Source organism: Geotrypetes seraphini, chromosome 7 (genome assembly GCF_902459505.1).
Source record: "Geotrypetes seraphini chromosome 7, aGeoSer1.1, whole genome shotgun sequence".
NCBI classification, from domain to species: Eukaryota; Metazoa; Chordata; class Amphibia; order Gymnophiona; family Dermophiidae; genus Geotrypetes; species Geotrypetes seraphini.
In genome coordinates, this window is record NC_047090.1 from 96,366,376 (window position 1) to 96,392,044 (window position 25,669).

Genomic DNA, 25,669 nt, shown 5'->3' on the forward strand with positions numbered 1-25,669 from the left:
CGGTATAAGCACACGTTAGCCCCCGGAGCATCAGTTCTCCAAGCCGTTTTTTTTTTTTTTATGTTGAGCAGCGGCGGCAGCAGCAGAATTCAGGAGTGGCCAAGTCAGGAGGGGAAAAAAGAGAAGGGAAGAAGGGAACCTGCTCTGCAATCGACTAGGGTCGCCTGAGCGAGCGACCTGTCGATTGCGATCGACGTATTGGGCACCCCTGCTCTAGGGGGTCAGGTCAAGATAATTTTCATAGATCTAGGCAATTTCGCTAGTACTCGAGAGGTCCTTCGGTCCAGAGATCATCGTGAAGCTCAAGACATAGATTTTGGGGTGCTAAGCCTCCCCAGTCCTAAGATGCTTGCTCCTAGGTGACCCCTAAGAAGCAGTTCTGATGCTAGATCAGTAGTCATACCTCCAAGGATAGTAGAGAGATTGTTGGCTTATTGGGAGGTGTGGGCAAAGATCACTTCAGACCGCTGGGTACTGGATATCATTCAATAGGGATACAAGCTCAAATTCTTTCATCCCCTTCCAGACTTCTTTTTGAATTGTCCCAAGAGAAAGCCATAGAAAGTTGTCAGAATCTGAGTGGCAGTAAAGAGGCTACTGGATCTAGCCAAAGAAGTCATCCCAGATACAGAGTCAGGCTTGGGCAGATACTCCATATATTTTATTGTGCCCAAAAGAGCCTCAGGAGACTGAAGGCTGATTCTGGATTTAATGTCAGTCGATGCTGCCATCAAGATACTGTGCTTCCACATGAAATAGTGAAATTGGTCATTGTCTCTGTGGCGCTGGGGGAATTTCTCACCTCACTGGATTTGACAGAGGTCTATCTGTATATTCCTACTTTTCCGGATCGTAAGAAATTCTTAAGGTTCCACGTTCAAGAGCAGCACTTACAGATTCCGAGCAAATAAAAGGACATTGGCCTCTCATCCAGATGTGTCCAGATTTTTGAAGGGAGCATTATGTCTACATCCTCCTGTACGCCAACCTTTTCCAATGTGGAGTCTATTCTCGTTTTTTGGGATCTCACTAGAGCTCCGTATGAGACTTTGGAGATGGCGTCATTGATGGACCCGACAGTTAAAACAACATTTTTAGTGGCAGTTACAACAGCACGTCGGGTGTCTGAACTTCAGGCATTATCCTGCAGAGAACCTTTTCTCCAGTTTTTGGAGACGGGGGTTGTGCTTCGTACAGTCCCCACTTTCTTGCCGAAAGTAATCTTCAGTTTTCATGTCAACCAAGAAGTATGGTTGCCAGTTTTCACAGCCTTGGAGGGGCATAATCAAAAAAACCGTCTAAGTCCCTTTTTGGCCTAAGACCTTAAACGTTGAAAGCAGAAGCAGGGAAAGTGTCCATAACCAAAACAAACATCCTTGTTTTGATAATGGCCTGCCTCTACATTCATTTGTTTAAACGCCCAGACCATCACTACATCTACACTTGTACCTAAACAACATCTAAACTTATACCCCATAATGAACCAAAAAAAAGCCCCAAACGTCCAACACAAGGGCTTTTAGGTGAAGGAGGAGCCAGTCCTTCGCCTAAAAGCTGGAGTCTGTAACCGGTGTCTGTCAAAAACAACACCGGTTACAGAATCCACCCCCCCCCCACGACATCGGGGCAGGAGGGAACCCAAGCCCTCCTGCCCCGCGATCCCTAACCCCCCCCCCCCCCCCCCCCGATTACAGTCGGGCAGGAGGGAGCCCAAGTCCTCCTGCCCCGGACACCGCGGCACCCCGCGACAACATCGGGAGAGGAGGGAGCCCAAGCCCTCCTGGCCCCAGCGATCCGCAACCCCCCCTGACGATTACATTCGGGACAGGAGAGAGCCCAAGCCCTCCTGCTCCGTGGGCCTCCCCCCATTGCAATCAGGCCAGGAGGGAGCCCAAGTTGTGCCCTCGACACAACCCCCCTCCCCCAACATGAACCCCCCAATCGCCCCCCATGCTGACCCGTGACCCCTCCCCCCCGCCGACCCCAAGACCTCCCCACCCCCGTTCCCCATACCTCAAATCATTGGCCGGACGGACAGGTGCCAAGCCCACCCGTCCGGCAGGCTAGCCAGCTTCGGAATGGGGCCGGATTGGCCCAGGCAGCAGAAACCCCGCCCACAGGTGGGGCCTGAGGCGCCTGGGCCAATCAGAATAGGCCCAGGAGCCTTAGGCTCCTCCTGTGGGCAGGGCCTTAAGCACATGGGCCCAACCCGGTATGCACCAAACGGGTTTCGTTGCTCAAAGACATTCTTCAAATAATACCAGATTGGCATTTCATATGCTAAATTTATCAAAATCAGTGGATGATCCGGCCTTCTCTGTTTTTTTGGATGCAGAGAAGGCCTTTGATCGTGTGGAATGGACTTTCATGTATCAAGCAATGGATAGGATCTAGATTTATTCAAATGATTCAAACCTTGTATAATTCCCCTTCTGCCAGATTATATATTAATAATACATTCTCAGAATGTTTTTGTCTGCAGAGAGAAGTTAGACAAGGATGCCCTGTATCTCCTTTACTTTTTGATATTGTTTTGGAACCCTTGTTGGCCATTCAGCAAGCAAATGAGATACAGGTTATTTCATATGCAGGTCGAGATTATAAGGTTTTGGTCTATGCAGATGATATTTTGCTTCATTTGAAGGATCCTGAATCTACCATCTCGCATTTACTGGAATTGATTGATAGATTTGGCAAATTTTCAGGTTACAAAATAAATTGGAGCAAATCAGAGGTTCTTCCATTAAATGTGCATTGTGTAAAAAGGCTTATTTGATTCATTCCCATTCCTTTGGAAGGAAGAGGGAATAAAATATTTGGGTATTATGATTCAAAGAACTTTGGAAGACAGAATGACAGTAAATGAAAAGTCTTTATTGCTGAAGGTCAAGGACATGTGTGAGCATTGGAATCCACTACATCTTTCTTGGTGGGGGAGAGTCCAGACCATCAAAATGATGATTTTGCCTGTGGTTTACCAAATGAGTATGTTGCCGATTTATTTTTAAAGTTCATTTTTTAAAGAAACTAAATGGTATTCTTACAAAATTTGTTTGGCTTAGTATCTTTGCAAAATCGGCGGGTGGGGTAAATTTTCCAAATTTGTATAGGTATCATCAAACTTTCATTCTGTGTCAGGGTATGTATTGGAACCTTCCTGAACTCATGGAGCATCTTCCGGACTGGTTAATAATAGAAAGTCAACCCATGTCCCCATTACGATTGTTATATAGTCAAGATATTGTTTTTACTTGTATGGACCTTCAGACTGCCACCGGGCCAAACACTCCTGGTTGCTAAAACTCTTTGTCGGTCCAACCATATTTATTACAATAAATTTATTAATAAATTTATTACAACTGCAACAATCATTCGGTATATCAAAATCTCAAACTTATAAATGGTTGCGGTTGAAACAGGCCATTCAGAAAGGGTTCCCTATTTGGCAAAACTTAAAAACTCAATATAGCTTGCCGGGCTTATGTTTCCAGACAGATTTCCAAGGGCATCAGGCTGCCAAATAGTATAAATTAATATCTGAATATTTGAACAAAAAACCAAAAACAAGCTTAAAAGATATTTGGAGCATTGAGACAAAGCAGCAGATTTCTGCTACTCAATGGCCACAGATTTGGACTTGGAGGATGAGATGTACAGCATCAGCATCTATGCGACAAACCTGTTTTTTTCTGTTATATCGAATCTTTTGGGCCCCTGTTTGTTTGCAAAAGTTGGATAGTTCAAAGTCTAATAGATGCTGGCACTGTCATCTTGAAGTAGGGACACTTGATCGATCACCTGTTGTTCTATTGTCCCTTGATACTCAACTTCTGGAAGTCTATTTGGGGGAAAATTAATAGGGTACTGGAAACTTCTATCCCATTGTCATATGACATTTTTTTATTCAGGACCTTGTTACAAACTAAGGGCCTGTTTTACAAAGCCGCGTTAGTGGCTGCAGTGCGGTAATGGCCCCGAAGCCCACAGAGATTTAAAGGGCTTCGGAGCTGTTGCTGCGCGGCTTTGTAAAACAGGCTCTAAGAGTCCAATTAGTGCAAGTCAGAATAGATTACTTCTCATTATGACAGGGATTGCGATGCAGTTAATTACAAAGAACTGGAAAACCTGGGATAGGCTGAATCTTAATTTCTGGTGGGAAACCCTGTGCCAAGTTTATAGATTTGAGCGAATAAATTCGGAACAGATGGGACACAATAAAAAATTTAATGAGACTTGGGGGCCATTGGCAACATTTGTAAAAAATGATCACTAGTATAAGCCTTTAATTTCTAAAAGGAAGTTCACACATATCCTGGGAGGGGGGAAGGGGGAAAATATGCCTATATCATTTTTGTGAGATAAAACTGCTGTTTTATTGTATCATGTTTGTATATTATATTGCATTTGTATTTAGTTCAAAATTAATAAAGAATTACAAAAAAAAAGAAAGAATTTCATGAGTCATGCTCTCTTTGCTCTCCCACTTGATTAGATATGTTTTAAGAACCTTCTATAAAATATGCCTTAAAGATTTTTTTTTTCCTGTGCAGTTTTGCTGGAAATGCTGAAATGTTTATACTTTTAATAGCAGGTCCTGGAAAAGACCATGAAGTTTTAAGAAGAAGGGTTGAAAATGGAGCCAAGGAACTTTGGTTTTTTGTACAGAGTGAATTGAAGAAATTGAAAAATGTAGAAGGAAATAAACTCCAAAGAAACATTAATGAATTCTTAAGTGATATTGGTCATCAGGAAAGGTAGGAAAAGTTATTTTTTATAGTTCAGTTTGTTTATTATATTTGATTAAGTATACATAATCAAAAAATTACAAACAGAACACTATGCATTACATCATATTTCTGTTAAGACAACAGTATCCATGTACAGAATGACTTGAAATTATATGTATTATATATTCTCTACTAGTTTTTTAGCCTGTTATATTAACGGGTGCTAGAATAGATGTGTAGACTTAGTCATTTCTTTTTTCTCTTTCTTTCTGTATGACTGTCTTTCCTTCTTCCTGCCCCTTTATTCCTTTCTGTCTGTATTTCTTTCTGTCTCTTTCTCTGGCCCCCCTGTCTGTCTTTTTTTCTTTCTGTTTTTCCCCCCTGTCCAGCAGCACCCCTTTCCAGCAGTAGCCCTTCTCCCTTCCTTTTACCTCCCCCCCTGTCTAACATCACCCTTTCCCTGCTCCCCCTGACCAGCAGTAGCCCTTCAACCTTCCTTTTACCTCCCCCTGTCTAGCAGCACTCCTTCCCTGCTCCCCCTGTCCAGCAGTAGCCCTTCTCCCTTTTACCTCCCCCCTATCCAGCATCACCCCCTGTCCAGCAGTAGTCCTTCTCCCTTACTTTTACCTCCCCCCTGTCCAGTAGTACCCCTTCTTCTTTCCCTGCTCCCTGTTCAGCATCCGCTAGGCTGGGCAGCCTTGGGGCTTTTGCTAGGCCGACCCGCCTTGCGTTATCAAAGTGGGCCGGCCTAGCAAATGCCCCACGATTGCTTGATGAAACCGCGTCTGCTGCTGCTGGTCAGGAGTGAGTAGAAGAGGTGTCCCGGCAGCAGCAGTGTAGTCAGAAGGCAGAAAGTCAGCCGGCGTCGGAGATCGGGGCAGGAAATCAGCTGAGACAGGCACTGCGCATGCATGGCACAGAAGCACGGAGATTGAAGCGCACATGTGCACTAAGGGTCTTATTATAGTGGATATATTGTAAGTATGTCTAAATAAAAAGATCAAACCAAATAAAGGAACAGAACTCATCGCAAGTCACCACTTGGCTTTTTATAAATTTGAACCAGTGGTTCCCAAACTTTGTTCAACTTATTTATGGAACCATGATGATCCAAGTTTCAAGTTTATTAGTTTTTAATATACCGACCATCAAACAGATATCTGGCCGGTTAACAATAAAATTTAAAAGGTGAGAGAAATAAAATAAAAAAAATTTAAAATAGTTGTCATTTTAAAAATAAATAGTGCGAACATATATGATATCAACAAGACAAACTTGAAAGTGAGGATAATAGGGAAGGAAGGGGAAAAGTTACATTTTTAAGCAGAAAAGGAGAAAGTGGGAATGGGGTAAAACGTATAGAGTAGGGTCGCTTAATTAAAGCGGTTGGTTGCAAGGAGAGAAAATGGAAGGGAGCGAAAGAGAAAAAAAAAGAGAGGAAAAGAAGAAGGAGGAAGAAAAAAAAAATAGATCCAGAAGATAAATCTAGGCACAGCCAAATGCGTCACAGAATAGAAAAGTCTTGAGGCTAGTTTTGAATTTGTCTAGATGATGTTCGTCACGGAGTTGCTGTGGCAGAGAATTCCATAGAGTTGGAGCAGCAACTGCGAAGTTTATTTTCCGTGTATAGTAGAAGTCTTTTATGGAGGGAATGTAGAGAAGTTTTTGGTCGGTTGACCTTAAGGTGCGTGGGGAGCATTGGGGGATAAGAAGTTTATCAAGAAATGAGGGCTGGTGAGAGAGTTTTATTTTGAAGGAAAGTAAGATGATTTTATAAGTGATACGGTGAGTGATGGGGAGCCAGTGTGCTTCTTTTAGGAGAGGAGTGACATGGTCGAATTTGCCAGTTTTGTAAATGAGTTTTATTGCAGTGTTTTGTATTAATTGTAGGCGTCGGATTTCTTTTTGAGGGAGACCGTTGAGAAGCGAATTGCAATAATCTAAATGGGAGATAACTAAAGAGTGAATCAGGATATTGATAGAATCGGTCTCTAGAATTGGAGTTAGCGATCGAATGATGCGGAGTTTGTAGAAGCAGATTTTTGTGACCGAGCTAATATGGTCGTGGAAAGAGAGATCCCTATCAATGATGACGCCTAATAGTATATTAGACAGAGGTCCACCAAAATTGAAAACAGATAAGGGTGTTATTTTTGCAGATGTGTATTATACAAACTAATGTTACCAGTACTAATATGACTGTTTGCTATTGGGCTGCTTCAGAGACTTTTCTATCTCTTAAATTTGTTTTATTTTATTTTAAATTTTTTATCTTCTTTCATTATTTCTATTTTCTATTTCTTTGATTTTTGATCTTGGAAATGTATTATATGTTGTTGTTACATATTTTTAGTTATCAGGTACTTAGCTAAATTGTGAGCCTTCGGGATACATAGGGTAGTTTTTCTCAAATACCTAATTTCATTTTAGTTTGATACATTGTAAACCACTTAGGTCAGTAAAATGCAGGAGTGGTATATCAAATCTTAAATAAACATAAACATAAACCACCATAAGAATGTCAAAATATCTTTTGTGATTATCATGACTTAGTTTGGGAGTACAGTAAACCCCCGCAAATTTGTGGTTCACGAATCGCGGACCCAGTAATTCGAGGTATTTTCCGACTTCCACTTCCTTGTACTGAAGTCATGGTTACTCTAATCAGGAGCTGCTTTGACATGCAATCTGGGGTTTCAAAGCAGCTCTTGATTGGTATAGCCTGACTTTAGTACCAGGAAGAGGCGGTCGGAAAATACCGAAAATGATTTTCAGCACCTGCCGTCGCCCCAGCTTTCCTCTCCTGCCTTCGATCAGCCCCTTAAACAACATTTGCGGTTTTTCAAATTTCACGGGTGTTCCTTGAACGGAACCCCTGTGAATTTCGTCGGAGTACTGTACAAGCAAACTGTAATATGATATGTTTATATGATAAGGAAGTTTGCAAATGAAGGATTGATCACTTCTACCAAACACTATTCCAGAATGACATGCGAATGGGGAAAGAAAAATACATGTTTTAGGGAGCCTAAATTACCTTTATATGACTAGAGGAACTGTTTTCCAGAGAACATGTCAGAGTTCTTGGCAGAGGTACAGATACTCAAGGTGTACTCATTCTTAGTGACACCAGGTTGGTAGCCGAACCTCCGCAGATAGAACGGAGGTTAACAGCTTATTGGGAAGTGGGTGTGGATCAGCTCAGACTGCTGGGTGCTAGAGATGATACTATGAGTTAGATACAAACTTGAATTCAGCTACCCCCCTAGCGGATTACTTTGTGGACTGTGGCTGGATGGCCGGAGAAGGCAGTCGGAGTCCAAGCGACAGTACAAAGGCTCTTAGACATTTGAGTCATAGAGCCCGCACCCCCACAGAATTGGGCTTGGGCAGATACTCAATATACTTCATAGTGCCCAAGAAAGATTGGAGACTGATCCTGGATCTGAAGTCAGCCAATGCAGCGCTGAAGGTGCACACATGGTGAACGTTCGGTCATTGCGGCTGTCACACAAGGGGAATTCCTAACCTCCCTGGATTTGATGGAGGCCTACCTCCATATTTCTGTATTTCCAGAACACAGAAGGTTCTTGAGATTTCATGTGTTAGGGAAATATTTTCAGTTCTCCGCACTTCCCTTTGGTCTTGCGATGGCTCTGCACACCTTCACCAAGTTGGTATTAGTGGTGGTGGCTCACTTCAGAAAGGAGGAAATTCAGGTACAACCTTACTTGGACGACTGGTTGATCAGAGCCTCATCAAAGTTAGAAAGAGAGAGCAGTGTCCCAGGTAGTCCAGCTGCTGCAGGATCTGGACTGTATTGTCAGGTTCTGAGAGTCACCTACAGCCGACCCAGATTCTGGAGTATTTAGGAATCTCTTTCAACATGGCAGAGGGTCGTGTTTTTCTTCCCAAGCCACACAAACAGACGCTTACAAAACAGATTTCAGACTTTCTGAATATGCCAATTCCTACGGCTTGACACCATCTCCAGGTACTAAGATCCATGATAGCACCCATAGTAGTAGTCCCTTGGGCAAAGGCTAATATGCATCCTCTCCAGGACTCTAGTGTTCCGATGGTCCCTGCAGATGGATTCACTCTAGAAGCAACTAGCCTGGACAGTAGAAGCGCAGCGGAGCTTGCGTTAGTGGCTCCAACCAGAGTCATTGGAGAAAGGCATTCCACTGCACATTTTGTCTTGGGTGATTTTGACTATAGATGCCAGCCTTTACGACTGGCTGAGTGGGGGAGGAGGGGGATTGCCTCGGTTGTCCAGTTAAGAGCCAGTGGACACTGTCACAGAGGAAGTGATCCATAAATCGACTGGAGCTGCAAGCCATTGGCTCACCCTCAAGCACTGGAAGAATCCCTGGAAGGCAAAGCTGTCAGTGTCTTCAGACAATGCCACAGTGGTGGCTTATGTGACTCGATAGGAAGGTACCAGAAATACTCAGCTTCACCTGTAGACCAAGTTGTTCCATTAGGCAGAATCCCACCTGCAGGTGTTCTCGGCATGTAGCGGGGATAGACAGTGTACAAGCCAACTATCTTAGCTGGCAGATCTTGGATCCGGGGTGGGCGGTCTCTGTCCCACAAAGCATTCAACTGCTTTATGTATTTGCCCCATGGCCCAAGATACAGACTGGGGCATATGGCGGATAGCGAACCATCTGTAGTTGATAATCCTGGTGGCACCAGATTGGCTGTGGGATGCAGAGCTGGTGCACATTGTGGTGTACATCCTAGGGTGCTGAAGGAACTTAGGGAAGTTCTGGTAGCTCCGCTGACTGACCTTTTCAATGAGTCTCTAGAGTCGGGAGTGGTACCGGAGGACTGGCGAAGAGTGGACGTGGTCCCTCGCCACAAAAGTGTAAGTAAAGAAGAAGTAGGGAATTACAAGCCAGTAAGTCTGACTTCTGTGGTAAGCAAATTAATGGAAACACTTTTAAAACAGAGAATGGTCAAGTTTCTGGAATTCTGTGGATTACAGGACCGGAGATAACATGGATTCACTAGAGATAGGTCTTGTCAGACAAATCTGATCAATTTCTTTGACTGGGTGACCAGAGAATTGGATAGAGAATTGGATAGAGAATTGCTAGATGTGGTGTATTTAGATTTTAGCAAAGCCTTTGACAGTGTTCCACACAGACGTCTAATAAATAAACTGAGTGCCCTCGTGTTGGGTCCCAAAGCAACGGGCTAGGTCAAGAACTGGTTGAATGGAAGGAGACAGAGGGTAGTGATCAATGGAGATCATTCTGAGGAAAGGGATGTTACCAGTGGTGTGCCTCAAGGTTCTGTTCTTGGGCCTGTTCTTTTTAACATTTTTATAAATGATATTGCTAAAGGGTTGTCGGGTAAGATTTGCCTCTTTGCAAATACCAAAACCTGCAATAAAGTAGACATGCCAGATATTGTGAATAACATGAAGAAAGACCAGGCGAAGCTTGAAGAATGGTCTGAAATTTGGCAGCTAAAATTAATGCTAAGAAATGCAAGGTCATGCATTTGGGCTGCAAAAACCCGAGGGAACTGTACAGTGAAGAGCTTATGTGCACGACAGAAGAACGGGACTTGGGTGTGATTGTATGTGATGATCTTAAGGTGGCCAAACAGGTTGAAAAGATGACGGCGAAAGCTAGAAGGATGTTGGATTGCATAGGGAGAGGTATGGCTAGTAGGAAAATGGAGGTATTGATGCCCCTGTATAAGACTTTGGTAAGACCTCATTTAGATTATTGTATACAATTCTGGAGACCACACCTTCAAAAAGATATAAAAAGTATGGAGTCGGTCCAGAGGATGGCTACTAAAATGGTATGTGGTCTTCATCATAAGGCGTATGGGGACAGACTTAAAGAAATCAATCTGTATACTTTGGAAGAAAGGCGGGAGAAGGGAGATATGATAGAGACGTTTAAATACCTACGTAATGTAAATGCATATGAGTTGAGTCTCTTTAATTTGAGAGGAAACTACAATGAGAGGGCATAGGATGAAGTTAAGAGGTGATAAGCTCCAGAGTAATCTAAGGAAATACTTTTTTACAGTAAGGGTGGTAGATGCATGGAACAATCTCCCAGAAGAGGTGGTAGAGACAGAGACTGTGTTTGAATTCAAAAAGTCCTGGGATAGGCACGTGGGATCTCTCGGAGAGAGAAAGAGATAATGGTTACTGCGAATGGGCAGACTAGATAGGCCATTTGGCCTTTATCTGCCATCATGTTTCTATGTTTCTACATTCTAAAGGAAAGAAGTCTCAAATTGTCAGTACATTTGGATCTCCTGTCGCAGGGGCCAGCTCCCATGGAGAGTCTGGAACACTTTGGTCTTACAGCATGGCTCTTGAGCGTGTAGCTCTAGAGCAGAAAGGTTACTCGGAAATGGTCATAGGTAGAGTCAAGAGACCAACGATTATGGCTCTTGCAAAGGCCCGGAAGTTGTTTCAACGTTGATGTGCAAAAAGCCCCAGTGTCTGTGGTTTTGGCATTTCTGCAGGCCATTCTGGACAAAGGGCTGGCAGTGGGATTCTTCAAACTACAGGGTGTTTGGGAAATCGTAACATTGTTTTGAGGGGACTCGGTAAGGCTCCATTTGTGCTTTTGCAGGAAGCATCACTAACCATCATCTCGGTGAGAAGAATTGTAGAAATTCAGGCACTATCAAGCAGAGAGCCATTTCTTAGACTTTACAGAAGTGGGAATCTTCCTTCACACAGTTCCACAGGTGGTGTTGGACTTCCATATCAGTCAGGAGTTCAGGTTACCTGCATTCCATTCTACAGATTTCAGGAAGAGAGACAGTGTTGGAATTATTAGATGTGTGGAGAGTTCTTCATTATTTCAAAGTGACAAATGAGTTTTGTGTCTCAGATCATCTCTTTGCCCTCACCAATGCTGCTAGGTTTGGTAAGCCAGCATCTAAGGTGACCATTTCCAGATGGATTTGTAAGTTGAGCTCATCAGCATTTACAAAGTTTATAAAGTAGATGTGGCAGCACAAGTGGATACAGCCTTTGGATCCTCAGTTATAATGGCAGGTTCATCTGTCTAATCTAATTCTTAGTCTGATGTACCAAATCATCTCCTAAAAATAGGAGCTCGATTCAGTTTTCATAATTAGATCTCAAAGAAGAATCCATTGACATTCATTGGAGCCATAGCCTAAAAAGTGATGAAACACAGTGGTTTTTTTAAGGTTTTGCAAAAGATCTGAAGAGATAAACACGATCTAAAACCAATAGTCTCTTTTTCCCATGGAAAGATAATATTCAAATTATATCTCCAATATGTATTAATAACATTCCAATCAAATCTGTTGACATGATTAAAATCTTAGGTGTAACTATAGACAACCGACTTAACTTTCGTTCACAAATTGGTTCTGTGGTAAGAAGCTGCTTTTATAGACTTAGAATGATTAGATCTCTGGCAAAAATCCTGGAACCATCGTCAATTAATATTTTAATTCATTCACTTATCTCGAAAATAGATTATTGTAACTCCTTATATCAGGGAATCTGTCAGAAAGATATCAGGCGCTTACAGTTAGTACAAAACACAGCCACCAAAGTGATTACAAACTCTGGAAAACTCAAACACGTTACCCCTCTTTTAAAAAAAGCCCATTGTCTTCCAGTTCAATATAGGATAACTTATAAGATTGCCCTTTTAATATTCAAAACCCTCAAAACTAAAGAACCAGCATTCCTTGATAAAAATCTTATACTTTATGAATCTAATAGATCCTTAAGATCCTCTGGACAGCATCTACTTTGGGTTCCTTCTTTAAAAATAATAAATACCCGCTGAAACGACCAAGTCCCAATTTGCATTAGCCTCGTTCTGCTTTTCTGACTACAGATGCATCCAGGGACACCTCTTTAGAAAGAAATCACACACACAAACGCACATGCAAATAGGCAAACAGATGTTTCTCTCTTTATTCAGAGTACTCCATACACCTTTTATAGCATTTCACATGGGTCAGTTTTTTTAGCATATGACTGTAGGAAAGACCATATATGGTAACAGGATACATAAAAGCAACTAGAAAAAGGTAGCAAACATAAGGGGGGGGGAAATAGTGGGAAGTTTCCATCATAGCATATAATACTGTCTTGTCTAAGGTCTAGCAATGTTTCTTTTGTAACAAATGTTTCTTATCAAAACAAGTTAACTACAGAACAAAATGTGGACACAGAGCTCAGAACACAAAAAGAAAAGGCCTTGTGGTTTTTTTCTTGGCAAAATGATAACTATTTCAGCAGTTCCTTTTACACAAGCAAGAATAGAAAAACTTACAAAGAATATATGCCCCTTCACCCGTAGAACAACAATATTCTCAATTACCGCACCCACACTCTGGAACACATTACCCACTTATCTTCGGGCAGAGCAGAACTCAGATAAATTTAAAGGAGCTTTAAAAAGCTTCTTATTCATTGATGCTTTTGGCAAACTATGCTACTATTCTTTTCGTATTGAACCCCTTAGTCCTTTTGTTTTTTTCCCATATATGTTTTCTTTTCTGTATTTATTGTAGTTCTCCCCCCTGTCCTTTTGTTCTTATTACATTTATTTTGTGTCTTGTTCGTCTGAGTATATTTCATCTGTTTAATATTATTGTTTTTAATTCTGTTTATATTTCTGTTCTTCCCCCTATTTTATTGCTGTAATACGCTTAGGAGCTCATAATCGAAAGAGAACATTTCCCAAATACGTCCAAATGCTGATAATAAAAACGGGTTTTGGACGTATTTCTAAACGATCTAGGCCTTCATAGTGCTGCTGAACAACCAAAGCTAAATGGGACATTTCAGGAGGAGTGTCAAGGGTAGGAGTTGGGCAGGATGTGGGCCGGCTTAGACTTAGTCGTACAGCATATAGTCCAGGATCAATGGAACTTGGACATTATGACTTAGACCATCTAAAACATGGTCTAAGTCACAAAAACCCACCTAAAGTCACCAGATAAGCACTGCAAACACATAATACAGACCCACACACACTACCCCAGTGATCACTGACCCCCCCAATAAAAATATTAATCACACCTTTAAAATTCAGCCTCTAGACCATCATCACCTGGCCGCCTGGCATAGGAAAGCTTAGTCGTCCAGCACAGAGGTGGCTTAAGCCATCTTGGGGGTAGGTTAGGGACCCATGGAGAGCAGGGCCCATGCCCATAAGCCCCTGTAATCACTGCATTCATACTTAAACATGTGCACTCCCCTATACATCCCCAAAACCCTTTTGCACAGGCATATAAGTGGCTTCTGCAGCCATAAAGGCTATTGGGGTGGTAGATAAGTGGGTCTAGTGGATTCGGGAGGTGGTTTGGGGGGCTCACCATGACCTATAAGGGAGCTGTAGTGAGATGATGACATGGCACCCTTTTTGTGAAGTTCACAGCAGTGCCCTGTAAGGTACCCCACTATTTAGTTGGCATGTGTGGGTGTTCAGTCCATCACTTTGCAGTCCCATGTCCAACAGGGCTTGTTCTAGGCGTTTTTGACTTGGATGAAAAGTTGGACGAAAATGTGGAATAAAGATGGACGAGTTAGCAGTTTGGACAATCAGATCGGCAGGACGTATAATTAGACGATTTTTGAAACAAAAAAAATTTTGGACATATTTTTCGAAAATGTGTCCTAGACTGTTTTTTACTTTGGACGACTTGTGACTTGGACACAGACGGACTTAGACGTCCCTTTCAATTATGCCCCTCTTAGTATTTCGATAAGCATTTAATAAAATTTACAATAAACTTGGAAACTTGGAGGTAGTCCATTGCATATCGCAGTTAGTAAGTATGGAAAGGAGTGTGAAATTTTACTAATGGACTTGATTCCTCTTAATGATGGAAAAGAGAGCTTATACATATGAGTTGTTCTTGTACCCAAAGATCTCATGATGTTTAGAGATAAAGACATCAAAGGAACAAATCATCCATGTAAAATTTTAAAGACTATAAAGGCACATGTAAGTTGAACTCTCAATTGAAACGGAAGCCAATCTAATTTCCTCAACAGAGGTGATCAAATTTTTTCTTTCCAAAAATCAGTCTGGCTGCAGCATTTTACATTACATTACATTAGTGATTTCTATTCCACCATTACCTTGCGGTTCAAGGCGGATTACATAAAGGAGTTATCTGGACATTTAAGAATACATAAGGAGTTATCTGGACAGTTTCGGGTTGCTATTGAGATGATTCTTGCTGTGTTAGTTTGTTTTTAAGGATTTCTTGAACAGCAGGGTTTTTATTTCTTTTCTTAAGGTTTTGTAGTTTGATGTTTAGATCAATAAATTGGAGAGTTGGTGGTCTAGTTTTGCTGCTTGAGTAGCTAGGAGGCCATCGTACATTTTTTTTGTTTGACGTTTCTGATTGGAGGGTGTGTGAATGGAGTGTGGGTTTTCCTATGTCTGGTTGTGGTTGTTTGGATTAGTTGGTTGTTCAAGTAGGCTGGGCAGTCTCTATTTATGGCCTTAAATAGTAGACAGTAGAATTTGAATAGTATTCTTGCTTGTATTGGGAGCCAGTGTGAATCAAGGTAAGCTGCTGTGATATGGTTGTATTTTCTCAGTGAGTAGATAAGTCTCAGAGCTGTGTTTTGTACTGTTTGTAGTTGTTTTATCATGGTTGTGGGGCAGGGGAGATAGAGGATGTTGCTGTAGTGTAGAAGACCCAGGACTAGACCACGAGCTGGAATTGTTTTCTGTCGAAGAATTTTCAAACTTGCCTTAGGTTTCTCATGTCTGCGAATAATTTCTGTATTGTTTCGTTGATTTGTGGCTGCATGGTACAGCCTCTGTCTATTAGCATTCCTAGAATCAATTGCAGCCATTTCTTATTTCCTTTGCTTAATCCCACATAAATGGAATTACAGTACAATACTGCAAAATGATCTTGATGGATTAGATGATTAACTTTTCTCAGCATGCGAAGACTAAATAAATATTTTTGGTAAGATTATTTACATGTCCCTCTCTATATTCAGGAGTCTGGTTAGGTACGTTACCTGTAGTCAGATCTCCTGGACACATTGCACCAGAACGAAAATTAGATTCTTACCTCGATAATCTTTTTTTCTGCTAGATGTGTCTAGTAGTCCTGACACCCCACCCTGTTAGTTAGAATTCACTTGATTACTGCTTTGGGACAGAGTGTATGTCCACAACTGGAGATCTTCTCCTGCCAGACTGAAATGAAGACTAAAATATTGAGTGTAAAAAAAAAGTGAGTCTCGGAGTTCCATAAGTATTAGTGCTGGTTGTTCTTTGATAGGTGGGTTGTTAATTCCACCTGGATTTATGTTATGGGTTGATTAACTTGGTTGAATTTTGTTTTACAGAACAGAAATGTATGATCAGTAATGATCCCCATATCCTTTCTTCCTATTTCTTATGTTAGTGATGATCAATTGCTTTGGAACAAACTGAAGGGAGAAATACAGCCACTGGAGAAGGAGGAAGAGTTGAAGAATGTAAATTTCATCCTACCTCAACACAACTCATGATTTGGATGATATTATCTATATACTGGACACCAGAAAGATGATTATCGAGATAGGAATCTAATCTTCTGTTTCTTATTCCCTATATAAAAATTTTCCTTAAAAGATTTTTCAGTACACACATCCTATATTTCTGCTTAGGTTGGTGTTGGACTTCCACTTCAACCAGCCAATTGTCCTCCTTATGTTTTAGCCACAACATGTATCTACAAAGGTGAATAAGCAATCTGAGGCTAGCTTCCATGGAAGAGAACTGCAAAGCTGCTGTATTACATTCACATATATACATATCTCGCAAAGGTACTTGATAGGATGACAGACTGGTTAGGTTGTCTTGCAAGATATCTTTGAGGTTTAGAATCCATGTTCCTTAGACCCATTTTTATTATTTCAAGGCTGCCTTTCTATATAAAACAATAAAATAAGGGTGGCACGTACCTGGTGAGCTCTGCTTCTCTTCTGTGTTGAGCTGCAAATTCTTTTGTTAGATTTTCCACAATTTATGATGCCACATGCTAAAAGGAAAGGAAATGTGCAGGTTACCTCCTCACTGGACCAAACTTCATCAGTGCTGCAGGAAAACATTGAAAAATATCTCACTGAAAATCCAGCAACTTTGACCGGTGGTGAGAGATCTGCTAAAGCACGTGTAGAAGGAGTCACCAAGTTTTCTGGGACCAATGTTACTCTTTCTCCCCCGGATTTGACTCATCCACCATGTCCTGCGTCGGAGGTGGGCTCACCAATAGCACAAGCTGGTTTAGTTGGAATGCGATCACCAGAGGCTCCAAGTGAGGGGCGGCTCCCACTGGAATAACGCTTTGAACATCCAAGTGACCCTATGACTGGAAGCTCTGGGCCCTGAACGGCAATTAACTTGAAACACTTTGGAAGGCGGTTGTGGACTTGACATCAGTGGTTCAAAAATCTTCTATGGAGGTAACAGCTTTGATTTCTACAATGGATACTATCTCTAAAACTGTTCAGGAGCTAAAACAAGACTCTTTCCTTAAGTCTCAACAATTACAATTAGATATTTCTTCTCTACAAGAATTTAAATCTGTTGCCGTAAAAAATAATGTTTCAATAAGGAGAAAGGTAGAGCAAATTGAAAATTTTAACAGAAGATTAAATCTTCAGTTTTTGAATTTTCCTATGGATCCTGGGATTTTGCTAAAAGATATGCTTAAATAATACCTTTTGGAAGTTCTATATTTTTCCTTGGATGTGGTTCCTCCTATGGATAGAGTATTTTATTTGAAAATGCTTGAGAAATACCCATAATGATGATGTTCCAATGCAATCTTCTGTTGATCTTGAAAATCAGAAATTGGATTTGAATAATTTATCTCAGATTTTGGAGAAGTCAGTGACCAGAAGTCTTCAACGAGTTACTTTAGTTACTGCTTTTGTTTTTGAACAAGATCTGAATAATAATATGAAAATGTATTTCAGTAATTCAAACACTCTCTTTTTGGTCAGAAAATTTGGGTCTTTCCAGATATGACTAAAGTGACACAAGAACGTTGGAGAGTTTTCTAAAACCTTAAACAGCAAGTTTTGGATCTGAAGGCCTCATTTAAGTTGCTCTATCCATGTAAATGCCTGATACGTTTGAGTGGCTTGAATAAATGTTTTTTTAAAAAATTTCTGAACAGTTGAAATATTTTATTGATCCCAAGAAGATTGTTTGAAGTCAAGTGTAAAATGGTCAAGTAAGAGATATATCACTGGAATTGTGTGGATGCATTATGCTTTATTTCTCTTTTTTCTTCAATTGATACTCCTTTTATTGTGAACTCATTCCCCTCTTATTGTGGACTATTTAGGAGATAAAAATTTATTGGTTTATCTATTTTTTTTCCCCTCTGGAAAATTAATACTTAATGGTTTCTGCAAGGGGAGATCATGCCTAATGAACTTATTGCACTTCTTCGAAGGAATTAACAAACAAATGGACAAAGGAGACCCCATAGACATCATATATCTAGATTTCCAAAAAGCCTTTGACAAGGTGCTCCATGAATGCCTACTCCGGAAACTGAAGAACCATGGGGTAGAAGGAGACGTACATAGATGGATCAGAAACTGGTTGGCGGGTAGAAAACAGAGGGTAGGAGTGAAGGGCCACTACTCGGACTGGAGGAGGGTCACGAGTAGGGTCCCGCAGGGCTCGGTGCTCGGGCCGCTGCTATTTAATATATTCATAAATGATCTAGAAACAGGGATGAAGTGCGAAATAATAAAATTTGCAGACGACACCAAACTATTTAGTGGAGCTCGGACTAAAGAGGACTGCGAAGAATTGCAAAGGGACTTGAACAAACTAGGGGAATGGGCGAAGAGATGGCAGATGAAGTTCAACGTTGAGAAATGTAAAGTATTACATGTGGGAAACAGAAACCCGAGGTACAACTATACAATGGGAGGGATGTTATTAAATGAGAGTACCCAAGAAAGGGACTTGGGGGAATGGTGGACATGACAATGAAGCCGACGGCACAGTGCTCAGCGGCCGCTAAGAAGGCAAACAGAATGTTAGAAGGGTATTACAACCAGAACGAAAGAAGTTATCCTGCCATTGTATCGAGCGATGGTGCGTCCGCATCTGGAGTACTGCGTCCAATATTGGTCGCCGTACCTTAAGAAAGACATGGCGTTACTTAAGAGGGTTCAGAGGAGAGCGACGCGTCTGATAAAGGGGATGGAAAACCTTTCATATGCTGAGAGATTGGAGAAACTGGGTCTCTTTTCCCTGGAGAAGAGGAGATTTAGAGGGGATATGATAGAGACTTATAAGATCATGAAGGGCATAGAGAGAGTAGAGAGGGACAGATTCTTCAAACTTTTGAATAATAAAAGAACAAGAGGGCATTCAGAAAAGTTGAAAGGGGACAGATTAAAAACGAATGCTAGGAAGTTCTTCTTTACCCAACGTGTGGTAGACACCTGGAATGCGCTTCCAGAGAGCGTAATAGGGCAGAGTACGGTACTGGGATTCAAGAAAGGATTGGACAATTTCCTGCTGGAAAAGGGGATAGAGGAGTATAGATAGAGGATTACTGCACAGGTCCTGGACCTGTTGGGCCGCCGCAGGAGCGGACTGCTGGACACGATTGACCTCAGATCTGACCCAGCAGAGGCATTGCTTATGTTCTTATGTTCCATGTTGCTGTAACAAGTGTAATCTTGTGATATGTTTATTGAAAATGAATAAATAAATAATATATAAAAAACAATAAAATAACAAAGAAAAATGCTAAAATGGCTTATTGCCAACAAAAAATGTTAGCCAGTGGCATTGTTAATGGTTGTATTCCCTACTACTACTACTTATCATTTCTAGAGTACTAAAAGGAGTACACATCGCTGTACATTTAACATTCAATAGACACTCCCTTCTCAGAAGAGCTTACAACCTAATTGGCCATACAGACAGGATGTCTCAGGGTTGGGGAGTCCCCCCCCCCTTTAAATGTTTTCTTCAGTTAGAGATGTTTTTTCTTAAAGAAAGTATTACTTGTAGGAAGTATTTTCTGCTAGTATTGCATCCTGTTAGCTGCAATATTCCTGCCTTCCTAAGGAGTTCGATTTTTTTTTTTCAGTTTATAAAAGCAGTACTCAATACTGGAAGAAGAAGAAGGAGAGGAAGAAGCGATATGGATTGCTCTGAAAAGAGAAGATGGAACTTCTATCTACGTGGGTGTAGTCTACAGACCTCCGACTCAATCACAGCAAATTGATAAGGATCTGATTGTGGATATCCAAAAGTTTGGAAGGAAAGAGGAGGTTCTGCTGTTGGGAGATTTCAACCTGCCGGATGCGGACTGGAATGTTCCGTCTGCGGAATCGGAAAGAAGTAGGGAGATTGTGGATGCCTTTCAAGAGGCTCTGCTCAGACAAATGGTGACGGAACCCACAAGGGAAAAAGCGATATTGGATCTGGTCCTCACAAATGGAGAGAGTATCTCTAATGTTCGAGTGGGTGCTCACCTGGGTAGTAGCGATCATCAAATGGTTTGGTTTGATATAACGGCTAAAGTGGAGAGCGGCCGCACGATACTTAAAGTCCTAGATTTCAAACGTACGGACTTTAATGTAATGTAATTTATTTCTTATATACCGCTACATCCGTTAGGTTCTAAGCGGTTTACAGAAAATTATACATTAAGATTATAAATAATAAATAAAAATAAAATAAAAAAGGTACTTAAAAAATTCCCTTACTGTCCCGAAGGCTCACAATCTAACTAAAGTACCTGGAATGTAATAGTGAAGTGAAATGAAGTGATAGAGAAAAAAGTAAAAATAAATATTTTAACACGATAGCAATTGATCAATTTACATTGTAAGGAAGAAGAAAGGAGAGGTAGTGATAGATGCTGAAGGTAGAACCGTTAAACAGTAGAATTCTGAAGAAATTTAAATGATATAAATAGAACAAAATAAAGTAAAAAAGTAAAATAATAGATAAGAATAAAGATATTTCTTAAACTGGTAAGAAAAATAAAAATAGAACATTGTCTTAAATTCACGGTTTCAGTGTCATTGATGATAAAGGGCTTCTTCAGGGAAGAGACCTTGCTGACTTTCTCATGATGCCCATGACGCCTCCACTGCGATGGTCTCCATTCATGTACTCCTATTCATGATATACTGCCTGTGCCCAGCCGCCATCCTGGACTGTTGCTCCAAGGAGGTAGCCCCAGATGAGGCCCATGGTGAATAAGAGATTTCCTCCTCTGTGAGAAAGTCGTCCATTGCCGATAGTTAATGTATGCCGGTGCTGCTGTAGCTGGGCCGACGGGGTACTCTCGCTCTGTTGTTCATGCGAACATCGGCATTAAGCTTTGGATAGAAGCCGGTCTGATGGGCAATGGGACTCCGGGTCAGAAGTTCCTGATTTCGAAATGGGCAAGTAATGACATGACCGTTGTTGTTGAAGCCAAGCGTGCAGGAGATAGACGGAGGTGGTGAAAAACACTGCACCGATCGTGGGCCGCCCAAACTTGACACTGGAGGTGAGGCGGAGCCTCCCATGGTAATTTCCCGTCCCATGCTATTTGCCAAAGCCAGCGCTTCTCAAGTTTCCACTGTCGCTGCTCGGCAGATGTCTCCCGGCAAGACCCAGAGCGATTCTGGCCGTGGCATATAGATATGCAATGGCGGCGGATGTCTGTCAAATGCGATAGCATCCCGCCAGGTCCGCTCAGCATCAGCTCACCACTGTGTTCGGGTCTCAGCCTCAGATCTCCTCGGTTCAGGTGATCCATGTCTCTCGGCCTCTGCTGTTGTTGCGGAGAGAGACCCGCCGCCACGACCCCAGTCGCCATCAACCTCCGACCTCGATCACAGGACAAGGCCACCCCGATTGTTGCACTCGCTTCAAACCGTCAATAAAAGACAGTGGGTTTAAATTCAAAATAATAAAATCAACAAAATTAGAAAAGAATATTGCAGTAGTATAAATGTAAATAAAAAACCAAATTAAACCAAATAGAATAAAAGAATCCATAAATCCATAAAAAATATAATATAAACAAAGAAAAACGGTGGGGGCGCCACAATAGCAACCTAACCCGGCGCCATCTTGAAAAAAAAAAAAAAAAAATGCAATGGGAAAGTACCTGAAGAAAGAGCTGTTAGGATGGGAGGACATAAGAGAAGTGGAAAGACAGTGGTCTAAGCTGAAAGGAGTGATAAAAATGGCTACAGACCTTTATGTGAAGAAAATCAATAAAAACAAGAGAAAAAGGAAGCCGATATGGTTCTCCAACCTAGTGGCTGAGAAAATAAAGGCGAAAGAGTTGGCGTTCATGAAATATAAAAAAAACCCAAGAAGAGGAGAGCAGAAAGGACTACAGGGTGAAACTGAAAGAAGCCAAGAGAGAGATACGTTTGGCGAAGGCACAGGCGGAAGAACAAATGGCTAAAAATGTAAAAAAAGGGAGATAAAAATTTTTTCAGATATATTAGTGAAAGGAGGAAGATAAAAAATGGAATTGCTAGGCTAAAAGATGCTGGGAACAAATATGTGGAGAGTGATGAGGAGAAAGCAAATGTGCTAAACAAATACTTCTGTTCTGTGTTCACAGAAGAAAATCCTGGAGAAGGACCGAGATTGTCTGGCAAAGTTACACGAGAAAATGGAGTAGATTCTGCGCCGTTCACGGAGGAGGGTGTTTATGAGCAACTTGAAAAACTGAAGGTGGACAAAGCGATGGGACCAGACGGGATCCATCCCAGGATACTAAGGGAGCTCAGAGAGGTTCTGGCAAGTCCTATTAAAGACTTGTTCAACAAATCTCTGGAGACGGGAGTGATTCCTGGGGATTGGAGGAGAGCGGATGTGGTCCCTATTCATAAAAGTGGTCACAGGGATGAAGCAGGAAACTACAGGCCGGTGAGCCTCACTTCAGTTGTTGGAAAAATAATGGAAGTGTTGCTGAAAGAAAGGATAGTGTATTTCCTTGAATCTAATGGGTTACAGGATCCGAGGCAACATGGCTTTACAAAAGGTAAATCATGCCAAACGAACCTGATTGAATTTTTTGATTGGGTGACCAGAGAGCTGGATCGAGGATATATGCTAGATGTAATTTACTTGGATTTCAGCAAAGCCTTTGATACAGTTCCTCATAGGAGGCTGTTGAACAAACTTGAAGGGCTGAAGTTAGGACCCAAAGTGGTGAACTGGGTCAGAAACTGGCTGTCGGACAGACGCCAGAGGGTGGTGGTTAATGGAAGTCGCTCGAAGGAAGGAAAGGTGACTAATGGAGTCCCTCAGGGTTCGGTGCTGGGGCCAATCCTGTTCAATATGTATGTGAGTGACATTGCTGAAGGGTTAGAAGGAAAAGTGTGCCTTTTTGCAGATGATACCAAGATTTGTAACAGAGTAGACACCGAAGAGGGAGTGGAGAATATGAAAAAGGATCTGCAAAAGTTAGAGGAATGGTCTAATGCCTGGCAACTAAAATTCAATGCAAAGAAATGCAGAGTAATGCATTTGGGGATTAATAATAGGAAGGAACCGTATATGCTGGGAGGTGAGAAGCTCATATGCATGGATGGGGAGAAGGACCTTGGGGTGATAATGTCCGAAGATCTAAAGGCGAAAAAACAGTGTGACAAGGCAGTGGCTGCTGCCAGAAGGATGCTGGGCTGTATAAAGAGAGGCGTAGTCAGTAGAAGGAAGAAGGTGTTGATGCCCCTGTACAGGTCATTGGTGAGGCCCCACTTGGAGTATTGTGTTCAGTTTTGGAGACCGTATCTGGCGTAAGACGTAAGAAGACTTGAGGCGGTCCAGAGGAGGGCGACGAAAATGATAGGAGGCTTGCGCCAGAAGACGTATGAGGAGAGACTGGAAGCCCTGAATATGTATACCCTAGAGGAAAGGAGAGACAGGGGAGATATGATTCAGACGTTCAAATACTTAAAGGGTATTAACGTAGAACAAAATCTTTTCCAGAGAAAGGAAAATGGTAAAACCAGAGGACATAATTTGAGGTTGAGGGGTGGTAGATTCAGGGGCAATGTTAGGAAATTCTACTTTACAGAGAGGGTGGTGGATGCCTGGAATGCGCTCCCGAGAGAGGTGGTGGAGAGTAAAACTGTGACTGAGTTCAAAGAAGCGTGGGATGAACACAGAAGATTTAGAATCAGAAAATAATATTAAAGATTGAACTAGGCCAGTTACTGGGCAGACTTGTACGGTCTGTGTCTGTGCATGGCCGTTTGGAGGAGGATGGGCAGGGGAGGGCTTCAATGGCTGGGAGGGTGTAGATGGGCTGGAGTAAGTCTTAACAGAGATTTCGGCAGTTGGAACCCAAGCACAGTACTGGGTAAAGCTTTGGATTCTCGCCCAGAAATAGCTAAGAAGAAGAAAAAAAAAAATTTAAATTGAATCAGGTTGGGCAGACTGGATGGACCATTCGGGTCTTTATCTGCCGTCATCTACTATGTTACTATGTTACTGATGAATGCCCCATATGATAATCATGATGTGGGGCATCCCATGTACTGCTTAACACAGTAGAAAATTACTAGTAGCTTTTTACACAGTTTCTACCACTTGCTGTCATTCCTTGTGTGAGAACTGATATTCTTCTGACTAGGAGAACATCTGTTACAGGTAAGCAACATTGCTGTTATAGCATATGTATACTTTCTGTCTGCTCACAAGTTAATTCAATAATATTGAGACCATGTTACTAGAAAGATGTTAAAAGTGGATTCTTACCTCTGTGTTGATTATCAATAAGGAGGGGAGACAAAGTAATGTTATGAAAATATAACCACAATATAGAGTTGTATTGATTGAAGTAAAATACTAGAACTTTGCCACTGAAATGAGCAAAGAGCTTTAATTAATACACAATGCTGAAGCCGTCTCCTCATGCTGCCATCTTGATGCACTAAAAATACTCTTGTCAATTATACCTCCTTGGTTTCTAATAGGCTGTTTTGGGTGAAGTAGTATAGCAACAAGCTCCACCTGCTGACTTCAGGTTGGGTGATAGGCCAAACCTGCTCTCGCCATTTCCTCTTACGTACACTTCCTTGGAAATGAAAGCTGAAAAAAATTAGGCCAGTTGTCAGACTTTATCTTTATAATACAGTATGTTCTTTGTCATATTTTCTGTTATACTGGAGCCATGCATTATATAAAGCATTTGAAAAGATGTCTAATATTGTATTTTTATAGATCAATAATGACAGATCTGTACTACCTCAGTCAAATAGATGGGATAGGCGATTGGCGGGAAAGAGAGGCCAAAGATCTGACAGAGCTGGTACAGAGGAGAATAACCTATATTCAGGTAAGATTCAAAGGAACATTATATTCAAGAGGAATTTAACAAAAAATACCTACATAAAATAGTTTTGAGATTTTATAAGTAAGTAGCATTATAAATTGCATTAGTTAACATATTATAACATTCATAAATTATAATGGACTTGCACAGAAATCCTGGGGTATAATTAGGTCAAAACAGAATGTACATTCCTTTTTTTGGGGGGGGAGGGCGGTGAGGGGAGAGCCTTCTCTGCTTAAAGGTAAAACGTGAATTTGAATTTCACATTTTTACTTGTCTTTTCCAAAGCCATGTTCAAAGTAAGTTACATTCAGGCACATGTTATTTACTTACTCAACTAATATCACAATATGTCTTATTTGAGGGAATAAAGGGTGGTAGAGTTAATGGGAAAAATAGGGTGTGAACCTTGGCCTCCTTGACTATCAATGAAAATCTTGTCCAAGAAAATTGCATCCTCGCTTAAACCATTTGGAGGAAAGCTCTTACAGTACAAGAAGAGGAGATTCATGGAGGTTTATTCTTGAAGTAACAACCAACCTGAACCTAGAAAAACCAAAGGAAATCATAAAAGGCCTACCACTACTACTTAGTAGAGGGTT

At 41.4% G+C, this 25,669-nt stretch overlaps 1 protein-coding gene across 8 annotated transcripts in view; it reads left to right on the forward strand.

The window, feature by feature from the left end:
- Window positions 1–25,669, forward strand: part of FUT8 (fucosyltransferase 8) — a 238,346-nt gene that overhangs the window by 145,456 nt on the left and 67,221 nt on the right. For 7 of the 8 annotated variants that reach the window (XM_033952251.1, XM_033952253.1, XM_033952254.1 and 4 more), the window contains 2 exons: window positions 4,589–4,754; window positions 24,956–25,070. In XM_033952251.1, the coding sequence (XP_033808142.1) occupies window positions 4,589–4,754; window positions 24,956–25,070 (281 nt within the window). The remainder of the gene's footprint in view (window positions 1–4,588; window positions 4,755–24,955; window positions 25,071–25,669) is intronic. The other variant, XM_033952256.1, reaches the window with a different exon arrangement.